This window comes from Pituophis catenifer, unplaced genomic scaffold (genome assembly GCF_029215685.1).
Source record: "Pituophis catenifer annectens isolate HBS135680 unplaced genomic scaffold, rPitCat1.0.hap2 SCAF_1, whole genome shotgun sequence".
Lineage (NCBI taxonomy): Eukaryota > Metazoa > Chordata > Lepidosauria > Squamata > Colubridae > Pituophis > Pituophis catenifer.
Genome location: NW_027256881.1, coordinates 160,223,391 through 160,249,700, shown reverse-complemented (window position 1 = coordinate 160,249,700; position 26,310 = coordinate 160,223,391). Strand labels below are relative to the sequence as shown.

At 35.8% G+C, this 26,310-nt stretch overlaps 1 protein-coding gene across 3 annotated transcripts in view; it reads left to right on the top strand.

The window, feature by feature from the left end:
• SUPT3H (SPT3 homolog, SAGA and STAGA complex component) overlaps positions 1-26,310 on the top strand; it is a 263,386-nt gene that overhangs the window by 184,348 nt on the left and 52,728 nt on the right. For all 3 annotated transcript variants that reach the window (XM_070956653.1, XM_070956657.1, XM_070956661.1), the window contains 5 exons: positions 3,333-3,408; positions 6,165-6,277; positions 6,876-6,980; positions 9,963-10,148; positions 12,624-12,731. In XM_070956653.1, the coding sequence (XP_070812754.1) occupies positions 3,333-3,408; positions 6,165-6,277; positions 6,876-6,980; positions 9,963-10,148; positions 12,624-12,731 (588 nt within the window). The remainder of the gene's footprint in view (positions 1-3,332; positions 3,409-6,164; positions 6,278-6,875; positions 6,981-9,962; positions 10,149-12,623; positions 12,732-26,310) is intronic.

The window sequence follows — 26,310 nt, the reverse complement described above, 5'->3', positions numbered from 1 at the left end:
CATGTCAAAACCCCAAGCCTACTTTCATTTGCCAAGGTAAATGTTTATTTTGTTTTCCCACATAATGTGCTCTTTAAAGTGTCACCAATATACCAAATCTGATTGCTTTTTAATAGAGACATGGTGGGTTTTGGGGGGAGGTTTTTTGCTTTCATTAGGAAACAGGATAAATTATCAGTAAAGCTCAAGCTAATGAATCCACATACAGTTGATGTTCTTTGCATTCATTTTTCCTTTCCATCCCATTGGACTCTCTCTTGCACTCTAGGATAAACATCAGAATAATTGTGTTGTTATACCAGTATTTGAAACTATGTGAAACAGTATAGCATGAAGGCTGTGCAAACTTTTGCTTGATTCAGTCTTTCAAATTTATGAATTTGAAAGACTGAATCCCTTGATTGTTTTCAGAATTCTAATTTAATGCTGCATAATAGGTAGTTTTAAACATTTATTTGGGAGAGAAATAAATGTATAATTAATGGAATATACAAAAATCTTGCCATTTTTTCCTTTAGGTGGTGTAAATTTTAGTGTGTTTTATTTTGCTTTTCATGCTTGAATAAACTCCAGAATAGGTGTTCTTCAGTTTTGTCTTTAAGATACCCTTAGAAAGCCCAACTTCCACTAGGCTTATTTCCATAAATTTCTGTGATGTGATTTAGGTCAACACTGAAAGACTTTGGTAAGGTTGCATTTTAAATTTTCAGTTAAATACCTACTTGAGGGAATCTTCTTAGATTGAAATTTTACATATTAAGAAATTGAGATTAATGTAAGATTAACATATTATTCCAATCTTCCTAATTATTCCTTGATATGGCTGGTGGGATATGAAATAGATGATGTCATATCCCTCTCTGTTGAGAGGGGTCATCTATCTCTAGTCTACAACACAGTCCTTTCAACAGTTCCAAGAAGGCTCCATACCCATTTGCATTACTCTGGTGACCCTGACCAATATAGGTAAACCTCCAGGTGGCCTCAACGACTCCCTAAAAGAATGCAAATGACCAGCTGTCTGCAAGGAGTATAAATTCTTCCATTCCCCACCATCCAGCCAGAGCTGAAGAAGCTTCTTGGATGGGAAGTGAAATGCCTTCAATGAAAAACCAGAAAGTCCAGTTGCCTCTTGAAAAAGCATCTTTGGGACAGTCAAACAGTTATTATTTATAATAAAGATTATATGAGTATCCAACACTTAAAAGAGAATGTTGATTCATACAGAATGATGTAGTTCCTTTTTTAGGTTTATGGAAAACTATAACCATAACCATGTTTAAATAAACATCCAAAAGGATCAGCTGCCCCAATATATTGTTTCTCAAAATTCATAAAATGGAAGGAAAAAGCATTTACTATTTTGCTATTATAAAATATATTATTATATAATATGTAATATAATATATAAAAATATTATTAACATATTATAAACAAAATTCATATACATGTGAACACACATATGCACATACTTTACATTAATGTAAAGAATAAACTTCTGTTTGGGCAAAAAACAGCTACATTTCCATGGCAACCTCAGCATTCTAAATAATTTCATGAATCCAAGAGTGGATGACTGAATGACAAGAAAAATTAAGAAAAATTTGTTTCTGTAGAAGACTAGATATGTATGAGCCTCTCATTTATATAACTCTCATCTGGTTGAGTAAGTCTGTGCAACTTGCTATGTTCCTCATAGATTAGCTCAAGACTAGTTCATAGAAAATTCCACAAACATTTTTTTCAGGTAGAAGAGGAAAAAAGAAAATATGTGATTATTACTTCCTCTTAAGGCCCTTTTAAAGTTGAAATCTAATCCCGCCTTTGGTATAAATTAGACTTTCTTGTTAAGTTGGAAATTCACAATAATGTTTAGTATAACTTCGAAAACTGCTACTCTTACATACTCATTCATATTAATGGATAGAAGAGAAGGGTGTGCTTTAAAATGCATGATTAAATAAGATAACAAGAATTGCTTGGGTATCTGTTTTTTATTTCCAAATCTGCAGTTTATCCCAGCTTCGATCAGTGTGTTACAAAAGTTTTGTTAGCTTCAGCTGAAGACTCAGACTGTATCTAATTTTTAAGATGGTTTATATCATTGTATACTTTCTGCTTCATTTTCTAATTAAATTTTATGTGGATTTTAGAGGACATAATCAGCTAAATTACAAGTATGAAATAATTTTAGGGCCTTTAGGATTTGTAATAAATTTACAGTTTAGCAATATTTCATTAACTCAAGTACCATTTTGACTTTTGTGATTATAACAGCAGTTCCCATTTATTTTATACTGAATGTTCTTCATGGCTTTTGAGTCATAAAATCTCCAATCCTATGGTCTAGGAGTATTTTTTTTTTCAAGTGAATTTCTATTTCTTCTGGCTTGTGTACATACGTAGGACAGGAGAGCATGTTGTCTGCTTGGTTCCCTTGGCCTTATGGTAAAGTAACTTTGGGGCTGCTTGCTGCACCATGGATCTTGAGACAGCTCTCCTCAGTGGTGGTGGCAAGACTAGTGGAAGTGAGGTAGAACACAATGATTGCCCCTAAGGAGAATAGAGAGGAAGGTCCACTGGAGGTGATGGCAGCAGAATACTTCATGCTGTGCAGGGAAAACCAAAGGGGCAGAAACGAGAGGTGATAGTAGTGGGCAAAGCAATTGCCTCTATGCCACATAAACTATTTATTTAGCTGCTCAGAATAAATAAATACTTCCTATAAGTACATACTGTACAATATAGCTTATTTCAGTATTTTTTTTTATCTAGGAACAAAATGAAACAAAATTAAATATTCTAGTTTGTCCTTTCAAAACTGTAGGATTTTTGCCAAGTTTTAATGAACATCAGACTAATCTTTCATTATTATTATCTGTCATCATTGTTGATCTTAACCAAGTGGAATGTAGTTAGTGCTGAGTTGAAACTACTCATTTCGTGTTCAATTAGCTGTTCTGTGAGCAGTGTTCTTCTGATCAACAATTTCTTCCTTCTTGTTCCTTTATTGGCTTGGTTTAATCTGGTTAGCAATATTAATTTGCATTGTTTTGAAGTTACATCTGAAAGGGTAATGTCATAGCATCTACAAAAAGGAACCATAAATGTTCTCAGTATATTGAATTAAACTGGATGGCAGCATCAGCAAATCAAGTTGAGTAGAATGAGAATAAAAAGCATAAATTAAAGAGGAAAATGGCACCAGATATGCAGGCAAAAAGTTTCCGAAAAAACTGGGAGAGACTAAAATGTAGCAAGATGAATACTTTTTTCATTAATTTAGTTGCATTAATGTTTTGGGTGATATATGCATTTATATCATTTTCCAGAGAGCAGAAAGACAAGCACGAGTGATGGATTCAGCACAATATGCAGAATTCAGTGAAAGCCGTCAGTTGAGCTTTTGTAAGTATTGTGTAAAATTTTTACTCTTGAAAGTAGTATTTTTCAAGTTGGTAGTAGTTAAAAAGCAAGTACATTTAGTGCCAAAACAAGGAAAAAAATGCCATTTGTGCCTAACTTGCAATAATGGCACCGTCTTTGTTTTTTTTTCCCCAGAGGCTTTTAATTTGTCTGGTACGCCCACTGAATTTACATCATCAAAACATAAGGCTGTTAAAGAGAATATGAGAGTACATTCAAGTTCAGTGGATCTCATTATGGATGAATTTGGGAGTCCCTTCATAAGATTTCTTCTTGTATTAATCTCTTGTACATGTTCATCTACAGTATGATTGTGTAAATTGATTACACATGATATTGATTGCCTAGCCACCTGATATTTCACAAGGACAAAATCCTGAAATAATTTTGTGAGTTTTCCCCCTATTTTCCCTGTATGGAAAAAGAGAAATAATAAAGACAGGATCACTCAAGGATCTGCTTAAAAAGGACAGAATGTGATGGCAAATTAATGAGCTCAATAGTAGTAAGAAAAAGTACAACTGATGTTGGGATTAATTTTAAATCTACAGCCAGTTTTTAATTAATTAATTAACCTGGTAAAGATACCATGTATATCCCTACATTTCCAAATAACATAACTTTAATTATCTGTTACTTTATTAAGGATCTTTTTCACAAAACAATAATAAAAAATAACTACAAATAATGCTAAGAGCTTAGAGGTCAAAGAGAGAAAAAGAGCACTCTGAAGGAGTCATAAAAAAACTCAAAAAAATAGCACAGTGTGTTCCAGTGATAAATGAAAGCACAAAAGCACAAAATCTTTAAATGAAAGGCACTTATCTACTTTTCCATAACAAGCATTTGATTTGGAGAAATGACTGGTTCACTTGAGGATCACAATGTGAAGAATAAATGACACATCCACAATTGTGTCTTCTGTAAATGTCAAATAGCAGAGAAGTTTGGTCTGTAAGTAGTGTTTTTGCTGTTCCATTGCTTTTTTCTGAGTTCATTTTAAGCATCTGTAAATAGTTAAGTGAAAACTCTTCATCTTAAAATGTGATAACCTCACATTTTGCACCTTTTAATTATAATCAAGGATACACCTTGATTATATATTTCTTTCAGACAATAGTATCAAAAATTTGAACTTGGAAAAACACTTATATAAATACATATTGTTTTCTGAGATACTGTAGTTACTTAGTAGAATTCATCTATACACACAGAAATGAAAACCTAGTATAAAAGTAATAGCTGTTTTTGAAATATCCGATTCAAAGCTGCTTACTTGAGAAATATTGCACAGACTTGGTTAAAGAATGAAATGCATTTTGAAATAAATCAAAATATTGATCAGATATTGATATAAATTATATTCAGAAATAAGTGACAACATGGAATATGGAATAAAATAATTCCACATTCACCGGTGCTCCCACTGCCCCAAAAGTCAACTTGTAATCAGTGTAGGAGACTCACATCACCTGCCCTCTGAATTGAAAACTATATAAATGTAGGATCTTATCAGTATGCTTTGTAAATGATGTTTACACTTCTGTTTTCAACATGCCAGAATGACCTTTTAAAAAAAGAAAAAGAAAAGAAACATATTTAAAATATATTTTAAAGCATAGGGAAGCTTTCATTTCTTTTAATATATTATCCATTTATCCAAATGGACAGTTATTATTTATTTAGCATAAAATGATGGTATATTAGCCCGGGAGACTACAGTGTTAACAAAGTAGTTCTTTGGCTGCCTAAAACTGCTAGCTTCTTTGCTAGCAACAAAGATCAGATTATTTAATTCCATTGTCATACCAACTGCCATCTATGCCAGTGAGATTGAGAAATCTACAAGAAGAATTATTCATAAAATCAATGTCTTCCAACAATGTTGTCTCAGAATGATTCTTCATATCTCGTATTGGGACCATGTCTCAAACAAGGAAATTTTACAAAGAAGTAATTCCTGAAGACTCTCTGAGATAGTGACAGAACGGAGAATGCTCTTTGCCTAACATGTATTCCACATGAGTGAGCAATGTCAAGCAAAAACCACAATAAATTGGATGCCACCAGGTGGTCAGAGGAAAAAGAGGAAAGCCAAAGCAATCCTGGTGTCAAACATTTCAGGAAGATCTGAAAAACATCAACCTTAAATGGAAGGATGCAGAGACTATAGCTGTGGATCGAATATTGTGGAGTATGCTTGTAGCCCAATGTGCTTAACACAGGACATGATGATGATGATGATGATGATGATGATGATGATAATTGGCTCTCTCACTGAAACATTTGTTCCTGCCTTAAGCCATGAAAGTCAGCTGGGTGACCTTAAGCCAGTCACTCTCAGCCCAACTCACCTCACAAGGTGGTGGTTGTGGGGAAAATAGGAGGAGGAACATGTGTTAGATATGTTTGCTGCCTTAAGTTATTTGTAACAATAATAAAGGTGGGGAATACCTACCTACCTACCTACATACATACATACTTACTTGTTAGTGAACTCAGAATCCTGAGTTACATCACTTACATCAGAGGTTACAATGTCTTAGTAAGAATGTATGTATGTATGTAGGTAGGTAGGTAGGTATTCCCCACCTACCTACCTACATACATACTTACTTGTTAGTGAACTCAGAATCCTGAGTTACATCACTTACATCAGAGGTTACAATGTCTTACTCTTCATAAGAAACAGTAGAAATCAGAAGATTTCTTAATATTTTATTTTTTTTCCAATACAGCTAAAAAAGCCTCCAAATTTCGAGACTGGTTGGATTGTAGTAGCATGGAAATAAAACCAAATGCAAGTGCTATGGAAATGCTGGCTTATTTAGCATATGAGACGGTAGCACAGGTAATGAGAAAATATTTTTATTTCTGATGATTTTAGGGGAAGATACCATTTAGTTACATTTGAATTTGATGGCGATTATGGACAGCAGCCACAATGGACTCAACCAGCCTAGCAAGATCTTCCCTATACTTTTGTTCCCCACCTCTCCTTAGCCTCCAAATGCCACTCCCTTAAATTCAAGGATGGAATATCCAATCACCTTGCCCATTGCACCTCCTGTTTTTAAATGCCTTACCTCCACTGATTGGCCTTGTTTTTCTCCTGTTCATTCAACTTTGAAATAGTTCTGCTGAAAACATGCTTGCTTCAGGTTCATGCATGGTTTAGTCTAGATAATTGACTACCGAAAACTGGCTGTTCCATATGCTGGATGGTGGGCGTGCAGACATTTTGCATGACCATATTGCAAATTAATATGGAATGATACTATCCTCATAGAAAGAAAGAAAAAGCGCATGCCTCTAATACTTTCCAGGACTAAATTGATATCAAAACATTTTTAAAAATTCACCCTTTTTCAGTGCATCCTATACTTATTAATAGCCAATCAAGTTAAGATTTCCTTCTGTTCATTTTTAAATTGTCATTTTTTCCTTAGTTGGTGGACTTGGCCCTTTTGGTCAAGCAGGATATGATACCGAAAACTGGTGACCCTTTTAGTCATGCAATATCTGCTACTTTTATTCAGCATCACCATTCTGAGGTAAATATGACCTTAAAGTTTATAGCTAATAATTAATAATTTAACAAAGTTGGAACGGACCTTGGAGGTCTTCTAGTCCAACCTCCTGCTCAGGCAGGAAACCCTATACCACTTCAGACAAATGGTTATCTAATCTCTTCTTAAAAACTTCCAGTGTTGGAGCATTTACAACTTCTGGAGGCAAGTTGTTCCACTGATTAATTGTTCTAACTGTCAGGAAATTTCTCCTTAGTTCTAAGTTGCTTCTCCTTGATTAGTTTCCACCCATTGCTTCTTCTTCTACCCTCAGGTGCTTTGGAGAATAGTTTGACTCCCTCTTCTTTATGGAAACCCCTGAGATATCGGAACACTGCTATCATGTCACCCCTAGTCTTTCTTTTCATAAGACTAGACATATCCAGTTCCAGCAACTGTTCTTTATACGTTTTATCCTTGAGTCCTCTAATCATCTTTGTTGCTCTTCTCTGCACTCTTTCTAGAGTCTCAACATCTTTTTTACATCGTAGCAACCAAAATTGGATGCAGTATTCCAAGTGTGGCCTTACCAAGGCATTTTAAAGTGTTATTAACACTTCACGTGATCTTGATTCTATCCTTCTGTTTATGCAGCCTAGAACTGTGTTGGCTTTTTTGGCAGCTGCAGCACACTGCTGGTTCATATTTAAGTGATTGTCCACTAGGACTCCAAGATCCCTGTCACAGTCACCACTATTGAGCAAGGTACCGCATATACTGTACCTGTGCATTTTGTTTTTCTTGCCTAAATGCAGAACCTTCCTTTTTTCACCATTGAATTTCATTTTGTTAGATAGAGCCCAATGTTCAAGTCTGTCAAGATCCTTCTGTATCTTAAGCCTATCTTCCGGAGTGTTGGCTATTCCTGCTAGCTTGGTGTCATCTGCAAATTTGATGAGTTCCCCATCTATCGCCTCGTCCAAATCATTGATGAAGATGTTGAAGCGTACTGGGCCTAAAACAGAGCTTTGGGGTACCCCACTGCATACTTCCCTCCATGTAGATGCAGTTCCATTGAGGACTACACATTGAGTGTGTTTGGTCAGCCAGTTATGAATCCATCTGGTCGTGATGCTGTCTAACCCACATTTTTCTATTTATCAAGTAGTAGGTTATGGTCTACTTTGTCAAATGTCTTACTGAAGTCCAAGTAAATTATATCGACAGCATCTGGTCTACTAGTTTTGTCACTTTGTCAAAGAATGCAATAAGATTAGTCTGGCATGATCTGTTTTTGACAAACCCATGTTGGCTTTTGGTTATTACTTTGTTTGCTTCTAGGTGTTTGCTGATTCATTGCTTGATTATCTTTTCCAGAATCTTCCCTGGTATTGAGGTCAGGCTGATGGGTCTGTAGTTTCCTGGATCTATTTTTTTTCCTTTTTTGAATATGGGAACTACATTAGCTCTTTTCCAGTCCTCTGGCAGTTCCCGGGTGCTCCAGGAGCTTACAGAATATAGTGTATAATTTATTGATTTGCTTTATGTTTCATCACGAGGACTTAAATTTCAATAGGAATTTTTATGGAAGCTGTAAGGGGTCTAAATCACTTTTCCTGAAAAGGCGCCCACCACACCTTTCTGCATATAGATGAACCTATAGAGAGGAATTAACTGATGACGTTACCTAGTCAGGAAATGAAATGTCTGCAAACAAACAATTAAGCTCAGAGACACCAAGGACTCCGCAGTTCAGCCCTCAACTGCAGATATTCTCTTCTATTGGAACTAACTATATATGCTAAAACATTTATTCAATCGCTCCTTTGCAGAGGTGAGCATTTTTTTTCTTCCTCCTGGGCCCACTCTAGTACTTGTACATAGAAATACGAAGTGTCAGGGCTATATGTGGCTAATGCCTACTGTAAAGGGAGCTAGAAATAGCCTTGAGGAACAGAAGGAAGAAACTGTAGCCATTTAACCTGAGAAACCATCTTAGACATGACCTCTAGTTCTCAAATAGATAAAGTGTGTGTGTTTGGGGGTGAGGAGCACATTCAGTCTTGCAAGATTCTGTTACTATAACTTTATAATAAAACTTGTATTAGCATTCACAACTTTAGTTTCAGAATTGATATACCTCAAAGACTGACACTTATTTTATTGCAAAGGAATCTCTTGCAATAGATTGAGAAGAAAAATCAAACTATGCAACTTCTTTTAAAACTATTATTGTTATATGGGTAATCTGTAAGTAGATTTACAGTCAAAGACTGGTGAAAATGTAATAATAGAGATCCTAATCAAGGACCTAAGAATTATTAAGGCAATTTCTCTAGATATAGATAGTCCCAAAGCAGAGTTTTTTCAAAATAAAATTATGGTTCATTACATAATGAACCAGATGTTCATACTGTATTTGGCATTTTTGTCCCATCTATCGAGTACTTCCCAAAGACCTGGAATAGGCAGATGCTAACGTTTTGTGGTGTTATAGATATCATCACAGGATGTAAGATGTTTCAATTATTATTATAATATTATAAAAATAGTGAAATTATTATTATTATTTGCTATAATACAGTAATCTCCTAGAGTCTATCGATGCCTACATTTAGTTATGGTTGCCATTTTATCTTAGAAATGGAAGACCTGGTTGGAGGGATAGTGAACATCTTCTGAAAATATATTTATGGAATACAATTGTATATATTGAGTACTATTAGACTTCCACCAGAAAGATTTGGATAAATTGTATGATTTAGGATATATATTAGAATACATTTGGATTCAGCAGTGAAACTTAATCAAGTATAATCTCTATGAAGCACAGAAACTTATCTTTACTGGATCCTTCTGGATTTTGGAGGTAGGGAGGGTTGAGAAGGAACAACTCCAGAAAGAAATGTTGCAATTGTTGGAATGCTTCAGTTTCTTATCATGTTCATCTTCTACCATTAAAACATGGAACCGATTGGCATATGTATTCAGAGAAAATAGGTGAAGGAATAATTTTATCTTTTTTAGATGCATATTTTAGGGCAGGCTGCAAGTATGAAAAGTAATCCAGACTCACCTGATAATACTCCACCACCAACACCCACCCTGCCATCAATAGGCCTGCAGTATCTTGGGAAAATTCAGTCTGGGACTATGGGGAATGGCAGCACTGGACAAGATACTTCCAAAGTCAAACAGCGAAAGAAGAAGAAAGTAAGTTAAAACAAAGGAGACAATCAAATATTTCAGCTCCTCCAAATGTGTATTCTGTCCTCCGGAAAAGCTTATCTGTACAGTGTGCAGATCTTTCAGTATGCTTAAGTGTCAGGTGAAATCTAATAAACAAGTATTGAAGAGGTTTGCAAATCATCTAGTCAGACACTGAGTTTGATGCTTGGGAGTAACTGTTAAGGATCTGTCTGAATCATAAGACCTAAAGGAAAGGTCCTTCTGAAGATGACCTGCTTATCAGATATTTCCTCCCTTCAATTTCTGCCTTCTTTTAGGGAGATACTGACAGGTATAGCTAGGACATAAGTGTCCCCTCTGAAGCATATTTCTCCTTTAGATCCAGGTAGCTACACATTCCTGTTTCATTGAAGTATAATGATTTTTATCTTTGTGCGTGATTGTTTTGAGATATAAGTTGCCTTGGGAATCTAGTCTGAATAGAAAGGTGGAATATGAATCAAATAAAGAAAAACTATCAAACTAAGGCATAAATAGAGTAGGATGATGTGAGGCTCAGCTAATGACAATGGAAAGTTTATAATTCTCCTTTTCCTCTTTATCATGCTTGTCTTTTAATGTTTGCCTTCTTTCTGTTGCTAACCGTTTGTAAGCTACCCAAAGCTGTTGGCATTTGATTAAAAACCAATCAATCAATTAATCCCCAGCATGTTTCATTTTTGTGCTGCCAAATATATGCTGCCAAATGGAAATTGGAATGGAATGCATATGGAAATTTAAGTTGCTTTGGAAGTTACGATTTCTTTATATGAGATCTGACAGCCATTTTAGGTGATCTCCAATGAGATCAATTTCCTTATTATACTGCAATTTTGGAATAATTTTCCCATGAAGATTCATTTTGGATAGATTATATTTTTCCAAATCCATTAAAAAACTTCTAGTCATTCAAATTTACCCCTTCATGTATTGTTATTATTTTAAATCTCAGTTTAGACTAATTTTACATTCAAATGTAAAATTAGCCTAAATTAAGATTTAAAATGATAACAAAATAATACATGAACGTATAAATAAAATAAATAAGATTAATAAATGAAATAAGTTTTGGATTGTTAGAAATGATTTCTCAACATTTCTAGCCTGAGAAAAATGTTGATTGAAATTGAAATACAGGTAGTCCTTGACTTATGTCCAAAATTGAACCCAAAATTTATGTTGCTAAGCGAGACGGTTAAGTGAATTTTGCCCCATTGTACAACCTTTCTTGCAACAATTTTTAAGTAAATCATTGCAGTTAAGTTTCTAATATGGTTGTTAAATGTCAAATGTCTTCCCATTTGACTTTGCTTGTCAGAAGGTCACAAAAGATGAATGCATGACCCAGGGGCACTTCCATCATCATAAATAAGAGTTAGTTGCCAAGTGAATTTTGATCGCTTGACCTGGGGGATGCTGTAATGGTCGTAAGTGTGAAAAACAGTCATAAGTCACTTTTTCCATTGCTGTTGTAACTTTGGACGGTGGTTAACAAACTGTTGTAAATCGAGGATTATCTGTACTATGTAAATGCCAGAATCATAGATAAGTAGTCTGTGTCTGATAGTAAATATTGCTCAACAAAGCCTCTTCTGGAAAATGGTAGTAGTCTTTGAGCAGAATAAATGTATGTTAGCTTGGCACCATAGGTATGTAATGTGATATTATAGATGCAAACACACAGAGAGAGAGGGGGGGGGAGATTTTTGTGGCAGCACTACTGCAAGCACAAATTGAGATCTCATTTGAGATCTCATTTAGCTAGGAATCCCTAGCACTATTAGAAAAGATTTTCTCATCACACATTGGGCATTTCAGCAATCATTGAAAGCATTGCAAATCCACTTTACACACTGAATCACATAATATGAGTAAAGTGGCAAATCTAAGCACTGGTATCACTTGACTTACTAAGAAAGCTTCACAAGTATAATTTTTACAAAATTGCATGTAGGGGAAATAAAAGACTACCCTTTAGGAAAATCAGAAGAATTTTGCTAGAGTTAATCATACCAAACAATGAATGCTTTTATTTTCTTGACCTAAAGAAAAAGCCCGGCTTTTAGTAATATCAGAAGTGGTCAATCTGGTGATCCCATTCTAAGCCCCAGTTGAGGCATAAAGGTTCCTCTTAAATTCTCTGTGGACTTAAGGTTTTAATGTTGGTTGCTTCCAACACACACACACACACCCCTAGGAAAATGCTATTCTTCTTCCTATTCTTCCTGTGTTGTATAAGTAAATTTTATCTTCTAGGATAAATTTCCTTTTTGCTCTGTTTATGGAAGTTTAGTTTTATTTCAGTGTGAATGGTGTGACTATGATTGTCTCTTCAGAAGAAATAAGCAAATTCTACAAAGGTCAGTTTTGTTAATTAATTCACAGTGTGTGCTTGTATTATGTTTTCGTCTTAATAACAATGAATGTGCTTTGTTGTTGTTGTTGATGTTGTTGCTGCAGAGTACTGCAGCTTGTGCAGAAGCCCAGAGTGATGCCATCCAGCCTGCCCACATCAGAGAGGCCATTCGACGCTATGGCCACAAGATTGGACCCCTTTCCCCTTACACAGTATGTAATAAAAAAGATTTAAGAAGCTATATTTATAATCTTAGAGAAGTTTGATTTTCAAGTGGTCAAATGAAGACGCCTTGGAATTGTTGAGTGCAATTGTGGCAACTCTAGTTTTCTTTAAAACTGGAATAATTCTTTGGGGGAATGAAACAATATTTTTCTTTCATTTAGGGCAAAGGAAGATAATTTTTGTTTTAAATATTTTTAATGATTAAATATTTTTGTTTGGAGTACTCCTAAATGTCAACTTTAAACAGTTTAAATATTCTAAAATTAGTGGATTGGTCAATCTTCTAACGAAGATTTATTCCTTAAGTCATACATTTAAAGGTTCGTAATGACTTAGACTTCATAAACCATTTACAGGATGATAATGTACTTAAAGAAGTATCTTTACATGTAATTGAAAAAGTATTTTAGTTCCACATAAGTATAAAGTTGTATTTAAAATTATCTATTTCTTTTTAAATATTCAAAGCATTTCCATTTATAAAGGCTCTAAGAATGGTGTCAGAAGAATGCCCAAAAATGTTTCCCTGGTGTTTGTCAATATTACAGTCTCTTACTGATCTGTTCCAATTCTGATACTATTATTAACTCATCTTTATAATTTTACTCATCTTGTATGACTTGAAGCTAACTAGTCACTCTCTTTCAGCCCAACCCACTCATAGGGTTGTTGTCGGGAAAATAAGAAGAAGAAGGAGTATTAAGTATATTCACCCCATTGAGTTATTTAACAAAAAAATTAAAAAGGGATATAAATTAAATAAATAAACAGTGAAAATGAAAGCATCGTTTTAGATCTTGTAACAGTGTTATTTTGTGAATCAATCTGGGGCTCCTAAAGGAAAGATGGGATATAAATATAACAAATAAATATCAAATAATAGTATGTATTAATTCATATTTAAGGAACAAATGTTTGTCCCTAGGTTGGGCTGGTGGCTGATCCAAAGGCTCCCAGTGAATTCCTATTAATGGGGGTAAATGGGTACCACTGCTAGTGCAACACCAGAACACTATACTACGCTGGATTTCAGTTATGTTGAGGAGAGATGCTTTAACAACAGTAATGTGAATCACACTTTTTAAAAATACTCTATACAATCCTATTAGGAAATAATAAAGGTGGCTATTGAGGAAGAAGGGATTATTAAAAAAAAAATCTTAATTTGTTTATGAGCAGCAGGTAGGTAGCAGCAGCACCTAGGTAGCTGCTAGGAGAGGGACTCTAATCTAGACCAAGATTTAATCTTTTCAACATACATAATTGGAAAATTGGGACTTCAGTATTTAAATAAATAATAAATATGCCATATTCAGAAACTTGAAATGTATTTCTTAGATAAAATGACTTCATCCAATAATATTACATTATATAAAGGAGAGATCTTTTGTGCAAAATTGGGGTGGTAGCAATAACAATAGCATTTAGACTTATATACAGCTTCACAGTGCTTTACAGCCCTCTCTAAGCAGTTTACAGAGTCACCATATTGCCCCCCACAATCTGGGTCCTCATTTTACCAACCTTGGAAGGATGAAAGGTTGAGCCAGTGAGACCTGAACTGCCAAACTGCTGGCAACCGGTGATCAGCAGACGCAGCCTGCAGTACTGCATTCTAACCACCGCACCGCCGCGGCTCTTAAGCTTAGTAGCTTCTAGGGAAAAGGAAGAGGAAAGCAGCTAAAAAATACTGAGGGAACAAAGATTGCTATGTGATGTGTGCACCTCTTTTGACCCCCCCCACCCCCGTTTATTTTTAAAACATTTTGGCTCATTATCTAAGATAACCTATTCTAATATTTATTTTATATATATTATAGAATTGCATGCTAGACAGAGTGATAAAAACTTTCTCTGTCAATTCTTGCCCCAAATCCTAAAAGGATCTAACCTATTATAGATCCATTAAGTCAGTGGTCCCCAATCTTTCCAACTCCATGGACCGATGGGGGTGGAGTGGAGGGAGAGAGGATAGCTGCTTACACAAATGGAGCTTCATGCACTTCCTCACCTGCCACTTGCATGTCCGGGTCCCATTGGGCTGCAGCCCAGTAATGGGCCACGGACTGGGGGTGAGGACTGCTACATTAAGTTGAATTCAATGGAACCTAACTTTCTTGACTGGACAGAATTGAAAAGCTTGATACAGATAGCTAGAGGATGTGTGGATGTGATTCTAGTGCTGCCTATAGTGGACAAGTTAAGTTGTAACAATTCACCTCTTCTCAGACCTCACTTGGATTGATGTATAAGGATCAGGGTATTCTGTGGAAAAGTCACACAACAGACAATATGTTTCAAGATAGAAGATGACTCTAGGACAATTTCCACTGGTTTAGTGTATGGAGGAAATTAATCATGGAATAATGTGCAATATAGCAATTAACAGTTTGATATCAAATACCAATTTATAAATTCTAAGCTTTAAGTTTTAAGTCCACACCAATACATGTATAGTCTTAGTCACTTTAGAGTACAGTTTTGGGGGATGGGAAAGGTTGAGAAAGATGTTACAATGTTTGTGAAGTCCCTCTTCTTGTTTCTGGGTTGGTATTTCTATGGGTGATCTCATAGCATAGGTGTGTTTCAAGGGATCTACTGCAAGAGTCTTCCCCATTATCTCTGCACTCAGAGATATTTGTTTAAAATATAATCAGAGTGTTTCAATAGGGAATTTACCCAAAAGAGCCTTGGTAGTACAGTGGTCTAAGGCACCCTGTTATTAAGCTGGTTATTAAGACCAGCTGCCTGAAATTACTGCAGGTTCGAATCTCGCCAAGGCTCAAGGTTGACTCAGCCTTCCATCCTTTCTAAGGTAGGTAAATTGAGGACCCAGTTGTGGGGGCAATAAGCTGACTTTGTATAAATATACAAAAGAATGAAGGCTATTGCTGAGCACATTGTAAGCCGCCCTGAGTCTCCGGAGAAGGGCGGCATATAAGTCAAATTAAAAAAAAAATGTTGTTGTTATTTTTTGCATTTGAACTAATGTCCAGAGATTAGTGTCTCCACTGCCTTTGTTAACTGCTTTGCCAGTTAACAATTTGTTATCTATAATGCAAATAGAAAATTGATGCAGAAGAATTAGCTTTTAAATTTTACTGTGTTGCCAATCAAGGAAGCTAATACAGCAAAATTAAATCATTAAAAGTAATGCAATTAACATCATTTCAGTGCATACATAATTACAGATTATGTTTCTATGTTTCTTCCCTTTGCTGACACTCTATAGCAGGGGTGTCAAACTCACATCGTCATGTGATATATCGGGACTTTTTTTCTCTTTGCTAAACTGGGGGTGGCCATGGCCAGCACATGACGCATCCGGCCCGCGGACCATGAGTTTGAAATCCCTGCTCTATTGTGTATCTTCACTTAAAGTATACAACTATGTCATTTGTAGATACAGTTCTTTCTTTCTTTCTTTCTTTCTTTCTTTCTTTCTTTCTTTCTTTCTTTCTTTCTTTCTTTCTTTCTTTCTTTCTTTCTTTCTTTCTTTCTTTCTTTCTTTCTTCCATACATGTTGGTAATTTAAGATAAACCCACCTGTGCTGACAATACAAAAGTCAAAATATAATATTGCTTTATGCTGAAACGTTAAAATATGGAAAATCATGAGTTTTTTTGAGGTTATGAAGCTGTTATTGCATTAAGTCAACAGGTGTCTTTAACAAAATAAAAAAAATAAATTGGCATTCTCAACTGGAAATAATTTGATGCTATGTGAGGAAAATTATTTTAAAAAGAAATATGTAGGTTTCTCCATTTGCCAAATACTTTCTTTATTGACCATTTTCCCTAGTTTGAATTTCATATCTGTTCAATTCAAGAGGTAAAACAAAATAGGAAAACTAAAGGCTGCTGTGCATAATAAACCTCACTATGTTGTTCCTGTGATAACTATTTTTGAGCAGAACTAATCATACTCATGGTCTGCATTATTTCCTCAATGGGCCTTTAAATAAAGTTGAGAAATAGCTCGTTGTAGGTGGTATGTCAGGACACACAAACACTTTGCCATGTGCAGATGGCCACCACGGAAAGCAATTTAAAGGACATCACCATCATCCTGTCTATAATGCTATATGAATTTTACAACCAAAAAAAGAGCAGCCAGGTTTTTCAAAAATAACAATCCCCAATTATTGTTGATTCTTACGAATTCAATATTCTGTCATTCCAGGTATTCACCTCCATTATTATTTGAAACAAAATATTGCTGAAAAGGCTATTTTTGTGCCAATATGGGTGTGTTTCAGATGTAGCCAGTTTTGATTTGGTGCTGAAACCAACTGCTTGAAAATGGTACTTAAATTGGGTAAACGGGAAAAAAATAGACAATTGGCTTTTCAAAAAGGCCAAAGTATATCTATGGGGATTCATTCATTGGCTAGAGTTTGGAGAATATATAGTGTCACCCACCAATTTCTAATTAGCTCAATATCAAATACTTAGTAAGTGGGAGACAGAATATCTGTATACCAGTTATAATTTCCTATAAATGACATTTTTAGGTTTCTCAAAGGCTATATTACAGAGAAGGAAAATAACTAGACAAATAATTAGATTATATATCATGTTTGTTTAGCTTATCTAAGGCCATTGTTTGGAGGTTTCTACATATTCATGCATATTTTAAAATTATATACGGCAGAGTTGAGCTGAGTTGTAACTGAGATGCCTTTTTAGCATAATTTGATAATGTAACATTTCATTATGTACATTGCACTGCAGTAACACCATATAATAATAGAATGTTTGGATTTTGTGATCTCCTTTCATCTTGTATAATTCCACTGTTTAGGACTTAATATGTAATATTGTTTGTGTAGTCATTATTGTTGCTAAACACAATTGGTTAATTATTTTGATAACATAAACTGTAAAAATTTTCAGTTCAAACTGTCGTATGTTGTTTGAGTTCAGTATACCTACTCCTAATACAGGAGTAGTTGATCTAGTCCTACATACAAAAGCCAACTAGATGCATTTAAAAAACTCAAAAAAGCGAATGGAGTAAAATCTATTGATATTACTTGATATAAAATTGAAATTGTCATAGAATGTTTAAAAACTGTTTCCCTGATTTGTATCTGAGTGTCTGGATTATGGGTAACTGCTTTGAATGTATTCTTAAAATACATAACGGTACATAGTATTTCTTCTCTTAAAAATATTATGCTTTCATAGGACATTGTAAACAAAGTATATAAATAAATATAGAGCAAAGTATATAAATGAGTAAGAATGTAATTAGTGCAAAACCATAAACAGAAATGCCTTGATACCTTTCTTGATGTATTCCAAATTTTGCTATTTAAATTTAGACTGCAAATTGCTGTGATAAAAGTATTCTAATGCCCCCTTGATGCAACATTATTTTCTAAATTAAATATTTCTACTTTAACTTTAAAAAAATCTGACTGCCTCATGAATATTGAGGAATGTAGGAAAAACAAATTGTTTTCCTTCTTTTATCTTTTTTATTGTGTTAACATTGAAGTTCATCTTCTCCAGCTACTACCCTGTTTCCCCCCAAATAAGACATCCCCTGATAATAAGACCAATTGGGCTTTTGAGCTCATGGCAATAAGGCCAAGCACTTACTTTAGGGTTCAAAAAAATATAAGACAGGGTCTTATTTTCGGGGAAACACAGTATCATTTTACTCTAGCTTTGGCTATTTTTTTCTTAAATAGTTTTCTCCCACCCAAACTGTTGCCTTTGCTTGCTTTTGGGGTTGGCAGTTTTCTCTGCTGGCTGGATGCCATTTCCTACTGCAATTGCTTCTGGGCCTCAAAAAAACACTTATTTTATAGCCATAAAATGCATATGTGAATGCATACAGAATGTATGCAAAATGCTTACAAGGGGATTGAAAAAGTGCCAGTTCCATCTTCTTGCTTTTCCTTTATCTGAACACACTTATATTTCTTTTGAACTATTAGGTTTAAATCATTTTTCCTGTTAATATTAGCTGTTATATTAACAGCTGATGATAGTAAGGATATTGTTAATGCAACTAATAAAGTTGTGCAGCCTTCCCCAAGTTTCATTTTGATAGTTCCTGCAAGTCATGATGGTAAAAGTCCATATTGAAACATGTCAATGAGTGTCACACTTTTAAAATTCCTTTTAAAAAAATAAGTTGTACTCCAAAAGCCTTTCTCTGCTCCCCACAAAATAAAAGAGGCAACTTGGGCATTGCTCCTCTGATGACATCAGCCCCTGTTAGAAAAAATTTTTCCTGTCCCTGACCTGGAAGACTGAAAGCCTTTTTTCCAATATGAGTTGATTCTCTTCTTCCCACATTGTAGGAAGATTCTGCAACTGAGGTTCAAAAATCTCAGCATAATTTCTGTCATGATTGGATTCATGATTGGAAATGAATTCGGAAAAGTATTATTGATTAAAATACATTTTAAAAATAAGTACATGTGTCATAATACACTTTTACTTCAGTGTAATAAAATATAAGAGGATATATTTTATCAAATATAACAACATGTAAAATAAAAAGCACAGTGTAATGTAATTTTCTTTGTCTCATTTAAAGGTGTATTAATCTTAAACTACACAAAAATATTGAGGCTTTTCATACTTTGATATGTTAGGCTGTCTTTCTTAACAACTTACATTCTACTCTCCTCAAAACCTTGTTTCTGTTTATATAATTTGCATAATTATTATTTTTTCACTTATACATAGAATATGGGAGATGTATGTGTGTAAAAGTCTTCAAGAAACACTGTTGTCCTTAAGGGCAAACATCAGTAAGATATAGCATGTGTTGTCAGTTGAGCTGCATCGAAATTAAGTGCTTTATAAAAGACTCAAAGATATTCTTTTTGCTACCCAAACATGGCTGTATTGAAGTTTACATAGTCAGGGCTGAATTTCAGCATATTGTTTTTGTGTGTGTCACATTTTATATTTTGGAAAAAAATGACTAGTTCCGTAAAAGCGGTAGGAAACCAGGTCTCAGTATGGAGCCCTTGTTTTCCTCTCCCTTCACCCGAGGTTCCTCCCTTCAAATTTATGAAAGAAAACATTTCTTTCTGTGAAAGGTTTTTGTACACCAGCATCTGGAAGTGTTTATTTCAGTGGCGTGTAATCTATCTGTGGATTTAGTTAGCACCAGACCCCCTTTTGTGTATTCCTGACTTAAAATTTTTATAAATGATCTTGTTGAATTTGTGCCAGGGTGCACATGGTTTGGCTGATTGCTGCATATATCCTTTACCTGCCAGTCACCTTTGATTTATATTCCTTCTCTCTGCTTTGGCCTTCCAAAACTGGTGCCATTGAACTGTCCCCTAAATCATCTTATTGGATAAATTACTCCAAGATGAGATGGTACATTTTTTGCTGCCTGTGGATAAAGACACATTCCTACTGTTGGTCCTCACTAAGTCAGTGCTGAACCACTTACACAGGAGCTTATGGGATGAGAAAAATCAACTTCTCTGCTTGTTTCCTCTTTCAAATGCAACATTGAATACAAAAGTATGCCAAAAATGACCACTTGAAAAATAGCTTAAGATACTCCTTTGGAATTTACTGGTAAAAACCCCTCTTTTTGAAAGGAATTCAGGATTTCTAAAATAAGTTTTAGAAACTCCACATATTTAAAACAAGCATTATTGAAAGCAATGTTTGCAGAGTGCAATTGAGTTTAATACTCAACTGGGGAATAATTTGAAAATAGATTTAATTATATACATTATGCACACAATAATGATAGCTTTTGAATAACAGCAATAAAATTGTTCTAAAACAACTAAGCATTTTGATGAATTACCCAGGGATGCATATCTGTACATTAATATGGAAGCTTTTATTGCCTTGACAATGATTTTAAAAGTTCAATATTTTTAATAGTTGATTGAGTCGTTTTCAAAAGATTGACAAAGAGTTTATAGCTTAAAAATATTCTGATACAATAAAATTCATGTTTCTGTGCACTAAATATGGAGATATGTGCATGTATAGAGCATTGTTCCAGAAAATGTTATCCTGTGACTTTTGGCAGTCACCAGTCCCAAGGATCTTAACTTCAGTCTTTCATTCTGTTTTTCTTTGGGAATGTTTTAATTGATCTTTATTGTTGATTTTCTGTTATTTTCTTCTGCTTTTCAGTTTATCATTTCATCTGGCCAAGGCGGAAAAGTGATTTTTTTGGCTCCTGTTGTTGTTGGTTAAGTTACCTAGACCTTAGTGAGTTGGTCAAATAGAAATAGAACTAATAATAGGCAAGAAATGTACCAACTGCGGGATCAAGCTATGTTCCTTATGGAAGAGCATTCATATTGACTCTATCTAATAAACTATTATGTGATGGCTGCTTCTGATCATTGCCCAAGCTACACTTACAAGCTCCCAGAAATACCACCAGTAAACTGCCTTTTTAACCAAATTGACTATTTTATGCCCCAGTATTGTTTATATCCCTGTAGAGGCAAAGTGGGAACCCCAGAAGCAGCTTTGTATTTTCACAGTGCTGATACTACAAAGCTGTTCAGAGTCTATTCTCTCCAGAGTCACAAGCCCAGCCCTTCCACTAGAAATGGCCTCTTGAGATGAATAAGCTCCTCCTACCTCAGGCTGTTTTAAGCATGCTTATTTCAGTGGAAATCTAAGAGTTAAAAAAAACCTTCCATATTATACTGGATATTCCTAAAAAGTAGAAGAGAGAGAAATAAGCAGTAGCCTGCCCCAAGTCTCATATGAAAACCGTATTATTTATAATGAGGAAGGAGCTCAGTAAATATTGATGCCTTCTTTTTGCTATCCTCTCCTGTGCCAAAAACCCACCTAAAGAATGCAGATTCTCAGATCTGCGTTAGAACATCAAGTTCAGGCATATTACCAGAGATGAGAAGCAGCTCTATTTATTTTTAATAATAATATTTTATTAGCTTTCAATATTATACATTTAAATACAAACTAACTTTTGTGGATATTTTGCAGGAAGATATTTTTATTTTGCTCATGAATTCATTTATACGTAAGCAAACAATAAAAACCAAAGCAGAGTTTATAAATTAGTATCATCATCATCATCTAAAAAACATTATCCTATCCCAACAGTAATATCATTTAAATTATTGTGAAATGATACCATGGAAAAGTTCTTCCAACTTCTTCAACATCCTGATAAAAGAAACATTTTAAAGGTTCTTTTAAAAGATTAACTGGCCAGTTTCTTAGAAGACAAGCAGTCAGTCAACTAAGAAACTTAGAAGACCATTAAAATTGGCCTGAAGGAAAAGAAAGTTAAAAGCAATGATAACTGTATATAAAAAATTGAAAGCACTTATTAATAGTAATTGAGAAAATCTGTTAATGAAGTTATCTTTACATGATTATTTGTTTATTACAAGCATAACACATTAAGCAACCTATTTTAATTACAAGAATGGATACACCGGGTTTTTGAATGTCATTGTATCTTTCCAGGTTGTTGAATTAACTAATTGACTAACTACCAAAATCTTACCTGATTAAAAAAAAAAAAATAACATTGAAAGGTTCCCAGGCCATTTTTAATATCACTTTACATTGTTTTGAAATATTATAAAATATCCTCTTATACAATCCCCCCTTTTTTCCAAAGGAAATTACAAGAGAGCTTATTTTCCCATTTTTTTTATCAATGAAGGAATATTTTGTGAAAATGCTCTTTTAAAATACTTTGAAATATTTAATGTTATATAATGACAATAAAATAAATTATAAATTAGGTTAATTTGGAAAATATTTCATTATTTATCAATTAATTAATTGACACATAAGTCAATTAACATTAACTTATGTGTTAAACTATTCTTGTATGAAATTGTGTCCATTAAATATTTTTTAGGAAATCTTGATCTACTTATATTGACTTTACCATTAATTGGGTGTGAACAGCTCGTTTCCAGCATTAGGGGATACAGTCAAAAAAAAAAAAAAAAGGTGATAGAAAGCTTCTTGAGTTTTAGTGTGAAACAGAACATTTGAAAATATGGTCGTCCTGGGAAATTTGTGACAATTGACAGGTGGGCTTTGTGTGTTTGGATGAAGTTATCAGCTCTTCATGGTAATCCAACCAAAAAACCAAAACCATGTTTACTGACATTGCCTTTATTGTAAGTTACAGTAATAAAAACTACCTTCCTCTATGCCTTCATATTCCAGAGAACAAGGGTGGGTCCCTCCTGAGGTACATGCTCTACATCCATGCCTTCTATGGACTGAGATATCTCTTGTCTGTTTATTGCCCTGGCTCTGCATTTTCCTCCAGTTCCCTGAGGACTGGAGATTATTTTCACAGCCCATTAGAGAAATGCATTACATCATATATACTTTTTTAAAATATTTAGAATATGTTTTTTTTAACATATTCTGCTATTAAAATTATTTAAAAGAAGCTATATTTATTAGTCATTATTTCCAAAGCAAAAAAAAAAGCGAACAGAAATAATATTACTGGTTGGTTGATAAACACAGTTGGAACCAGAATTTTGGTCGCTAAGCAATCCAATAATTAAGTGAATCATCGCATAACCAAACCTGTTTTTGTGACCACCTTTACCATGTTGTTAAGTGATTCACTGTGTTCATTAAGGAAATGCCATGGAAGTTAAGTGAATTACACAGTGATTCCAAGCAAATCCAGCTTCCCTAACTGCTTTGCATGTCAGAGGAGGTTGGGAAGATTGCAACCCGCAATCATGGAACCACAAGATGCTGCAACTATCATAAATGTGAGCCAGGTGATGTGATGATCATAACTTCGGGGATAGGTTTCTAAGTCACTTTTTCCAAGGCCATTGTAACATTAAATGACTGATTGTAAGTGAAGGGCCTGTATAAGATGATGTTCAAAAGTTTACATTTAAATTGCTCAGGTATAATAATGTATAGGTTAGGTGTCTGTGACTCAGTCCACAGAGTAAATCCTTTATCAGAACTGATAGAGCAACTCTGAGAATCGGAGTTCTCAATTCAAGTCCTATGAGTCCAAGTGAAGAGCAAGAATACTCTGATGAAACTAGATACCACTTTCACCCAAACCTTTAATAGAGGAGCTGCTGTAGTGATTGCCTTCTGGCAGGTTGCAAAGCCACTGATCATCTTCTGGTTGATGGAAGGAGATAATTTGCAGCAGGAAATTTAAGAGAATCTTAAGAGAAGTTACTTGTGGTTTGTCTTGTTTAATGGTTTTAATCTATTATTTTGTGTTGCTTTTTCACATACTTTAATTACATCTATAGATATATATTGTATGTTTTTCATTTTTAACTTACTCAGAATGATAGAGAATTACTAGAAGAGCAGGTTGTACATTACCGTATTTTTCAGAGTATAAGACCTACCTTTTTCCCCCAAAAAAGAGGGTGAAAATCTGGGTGCGTCTTATACTCCAAATGTAGCCCTACCCAGCCTCTCAAATGGAGGTTTCAGAGGCTGAGAAAAGCCTCAGAAACGAAGCTTCAGGAAAAAAAGCCTCCAAACAGAGCTTCAGAAAAAGCTTCTTTTCTGAAGCTCTGTTTCAGAGGCTTTCAGAGGCAGAAAAAAAAGTTTTTTCTGAAACAGAGTTTCAGAAGTTTCAGTGGCCGAAAAAAAAGCAAGGCACAGAGCTCACAACCAACAAACCTGTTGCTAAAATTCACCTCTGAGAACAGCTGATTGGGGGTATTCCAGGAGGCCGATCCACCCACCAATCAGCTTTTTTCTTATTTTCCTCCCCAAAAACTAAGGTGCATCTTATACTACGGTGTGTCTTATACTCTGAAAAATATAGTACTTTATAAATATACAACTAAGATGGGGAAGGTTTCATATTTTGAAGGAAGTGCTTGATTTTTTTACTAGTTTTCTTTAAAATCAGCGAGAGTTCTGAAATTAATATCAATATTTGTAGTGGTAGGATAAAAACCAGTGTCAGCCATGGTGTTATTGATCGGCATTGAAAATTGGACATTATATATTTCAGCTGAATCTATATTCTCCAGCTAGAGGGAAAAACGTCAGTCAGAATGGGGATACACCCAGTCTAGCCAATGACCGAGTCCTTCCAAAGCTAAGGCACCGCCCTCCGAGGCTGCCCCAGTTCTTCGTCTCGATCTTCGCCTGACAGGACGTGTCCTCATCTGAAGAACGATTTTTTCCCTCAGCAATATACAGCTTTGTTAAAGGAAAAGGAAAAAAAGCCTGTTTTCCTCTTCAGATCGGCAAGTATGATCGAGCGGCAGGCTTTGCGCCTGTCAGCTGGGAGCGAGGAGCGAGTTTTTCGCCTGTTTAGCCCTGCTACGTTTCAAAGGCCTTTGCCTAGCAGCAAATTACTCACGGCCGTGACGGCGCGCCAGTCCCCGTAGTCGCGTTTTAAGCCGGACGGCTAGCGACGGTTGAGTGCTTCATCGAGCAACTGATTTGGGCTCTTCTGAGCAGCGGCGGAGGCTTACCAAATTATCTGAAGATCTGGGGCTGGGGAAATCTCCCTTGTTTAGCGCTCTTGTTTTCCTCCTTTTGAAGCCAAGCCTCGGCTGTGTCTAATATTCTCCATAATGGCGGACGCCAGGCAGACCAAACGGGCATTCCTCCTCAGCGGATCCCCGCCGGCGCCATCTTAGCAATCCCCTCGAGGGATCAGCGGCCTCCATTCCGCCTCCGAGCAAGAAGTCCCGCTCTAAGCGGAATAATACGCAGCCCTCTGCTCCTGGGGTGTCTCGAGAAGAACAAAGGCGGCATAAAGCTATTGAGAAGGCTTTCCAAAGGGCGCAGACCCAGGCTTTAAACCCAGAGCGGCCTGTTTCCCAGTCTCAATCTCTAGCACGCTCTCCTCGCTCTGTGAGGGAACTCTCACCGGATATCATTGGAACTACACAGGGAGTTTCTCCTTCGGAGCCCCAGAGGCTTTTCCAGTCCCTTCCGGAGGCTAGTTCGTCTCCAGCTCTGGTCTCAGTGGCGGCTCCTCCTCCTCCTCCTCCTGTGCCCCCGACCCTGATGACTGATTCCCTAGAGGCTTTTATTGCTAGGGTAATCCGCCAAACTATTACTGATTGCCTAACTCAGGCACCTGCTCCGCCATCTTCGGGGTTCTGACTCACGCCCATTCAGGGGTCTGGGGAGAGGCAGTACTGGACCAAGGACACTCTGACCTACAGGTTCCCCTAGACCAAGCTTCGGTCTCAGGGTGAGGACTTTCAAGACCAAGCCTGGTCGGATGACGAAGGCTTAGGCCCTGACCAACCGTCTTTTATTGGTTTGTTCAAACCTCAACTTTTTCGCTCCCTGCTGTTTAAGGCCATTGCCGTCACTCATTTGGGATCACCTCCTTCTGTGGCCTCTACTTCATCGGAATCAGATCCAGCGGCGGCCATGTTTGTGGAACCCACCAGTGATCCGGAAACCATTCCAGCGCCTAAATTATTCACCGATGTGCTACAGCATCAGTGGGCCTTACCTGGGGCAGGTCCTAGTCCCAATGGATTGGACAAGCGACTGTACAATTCCGCCTCTTCTCTGGCGGATATTTTGCAAGTGCCTCCTGTAGACCCTCCCATAGTGGCCTTAACTGAT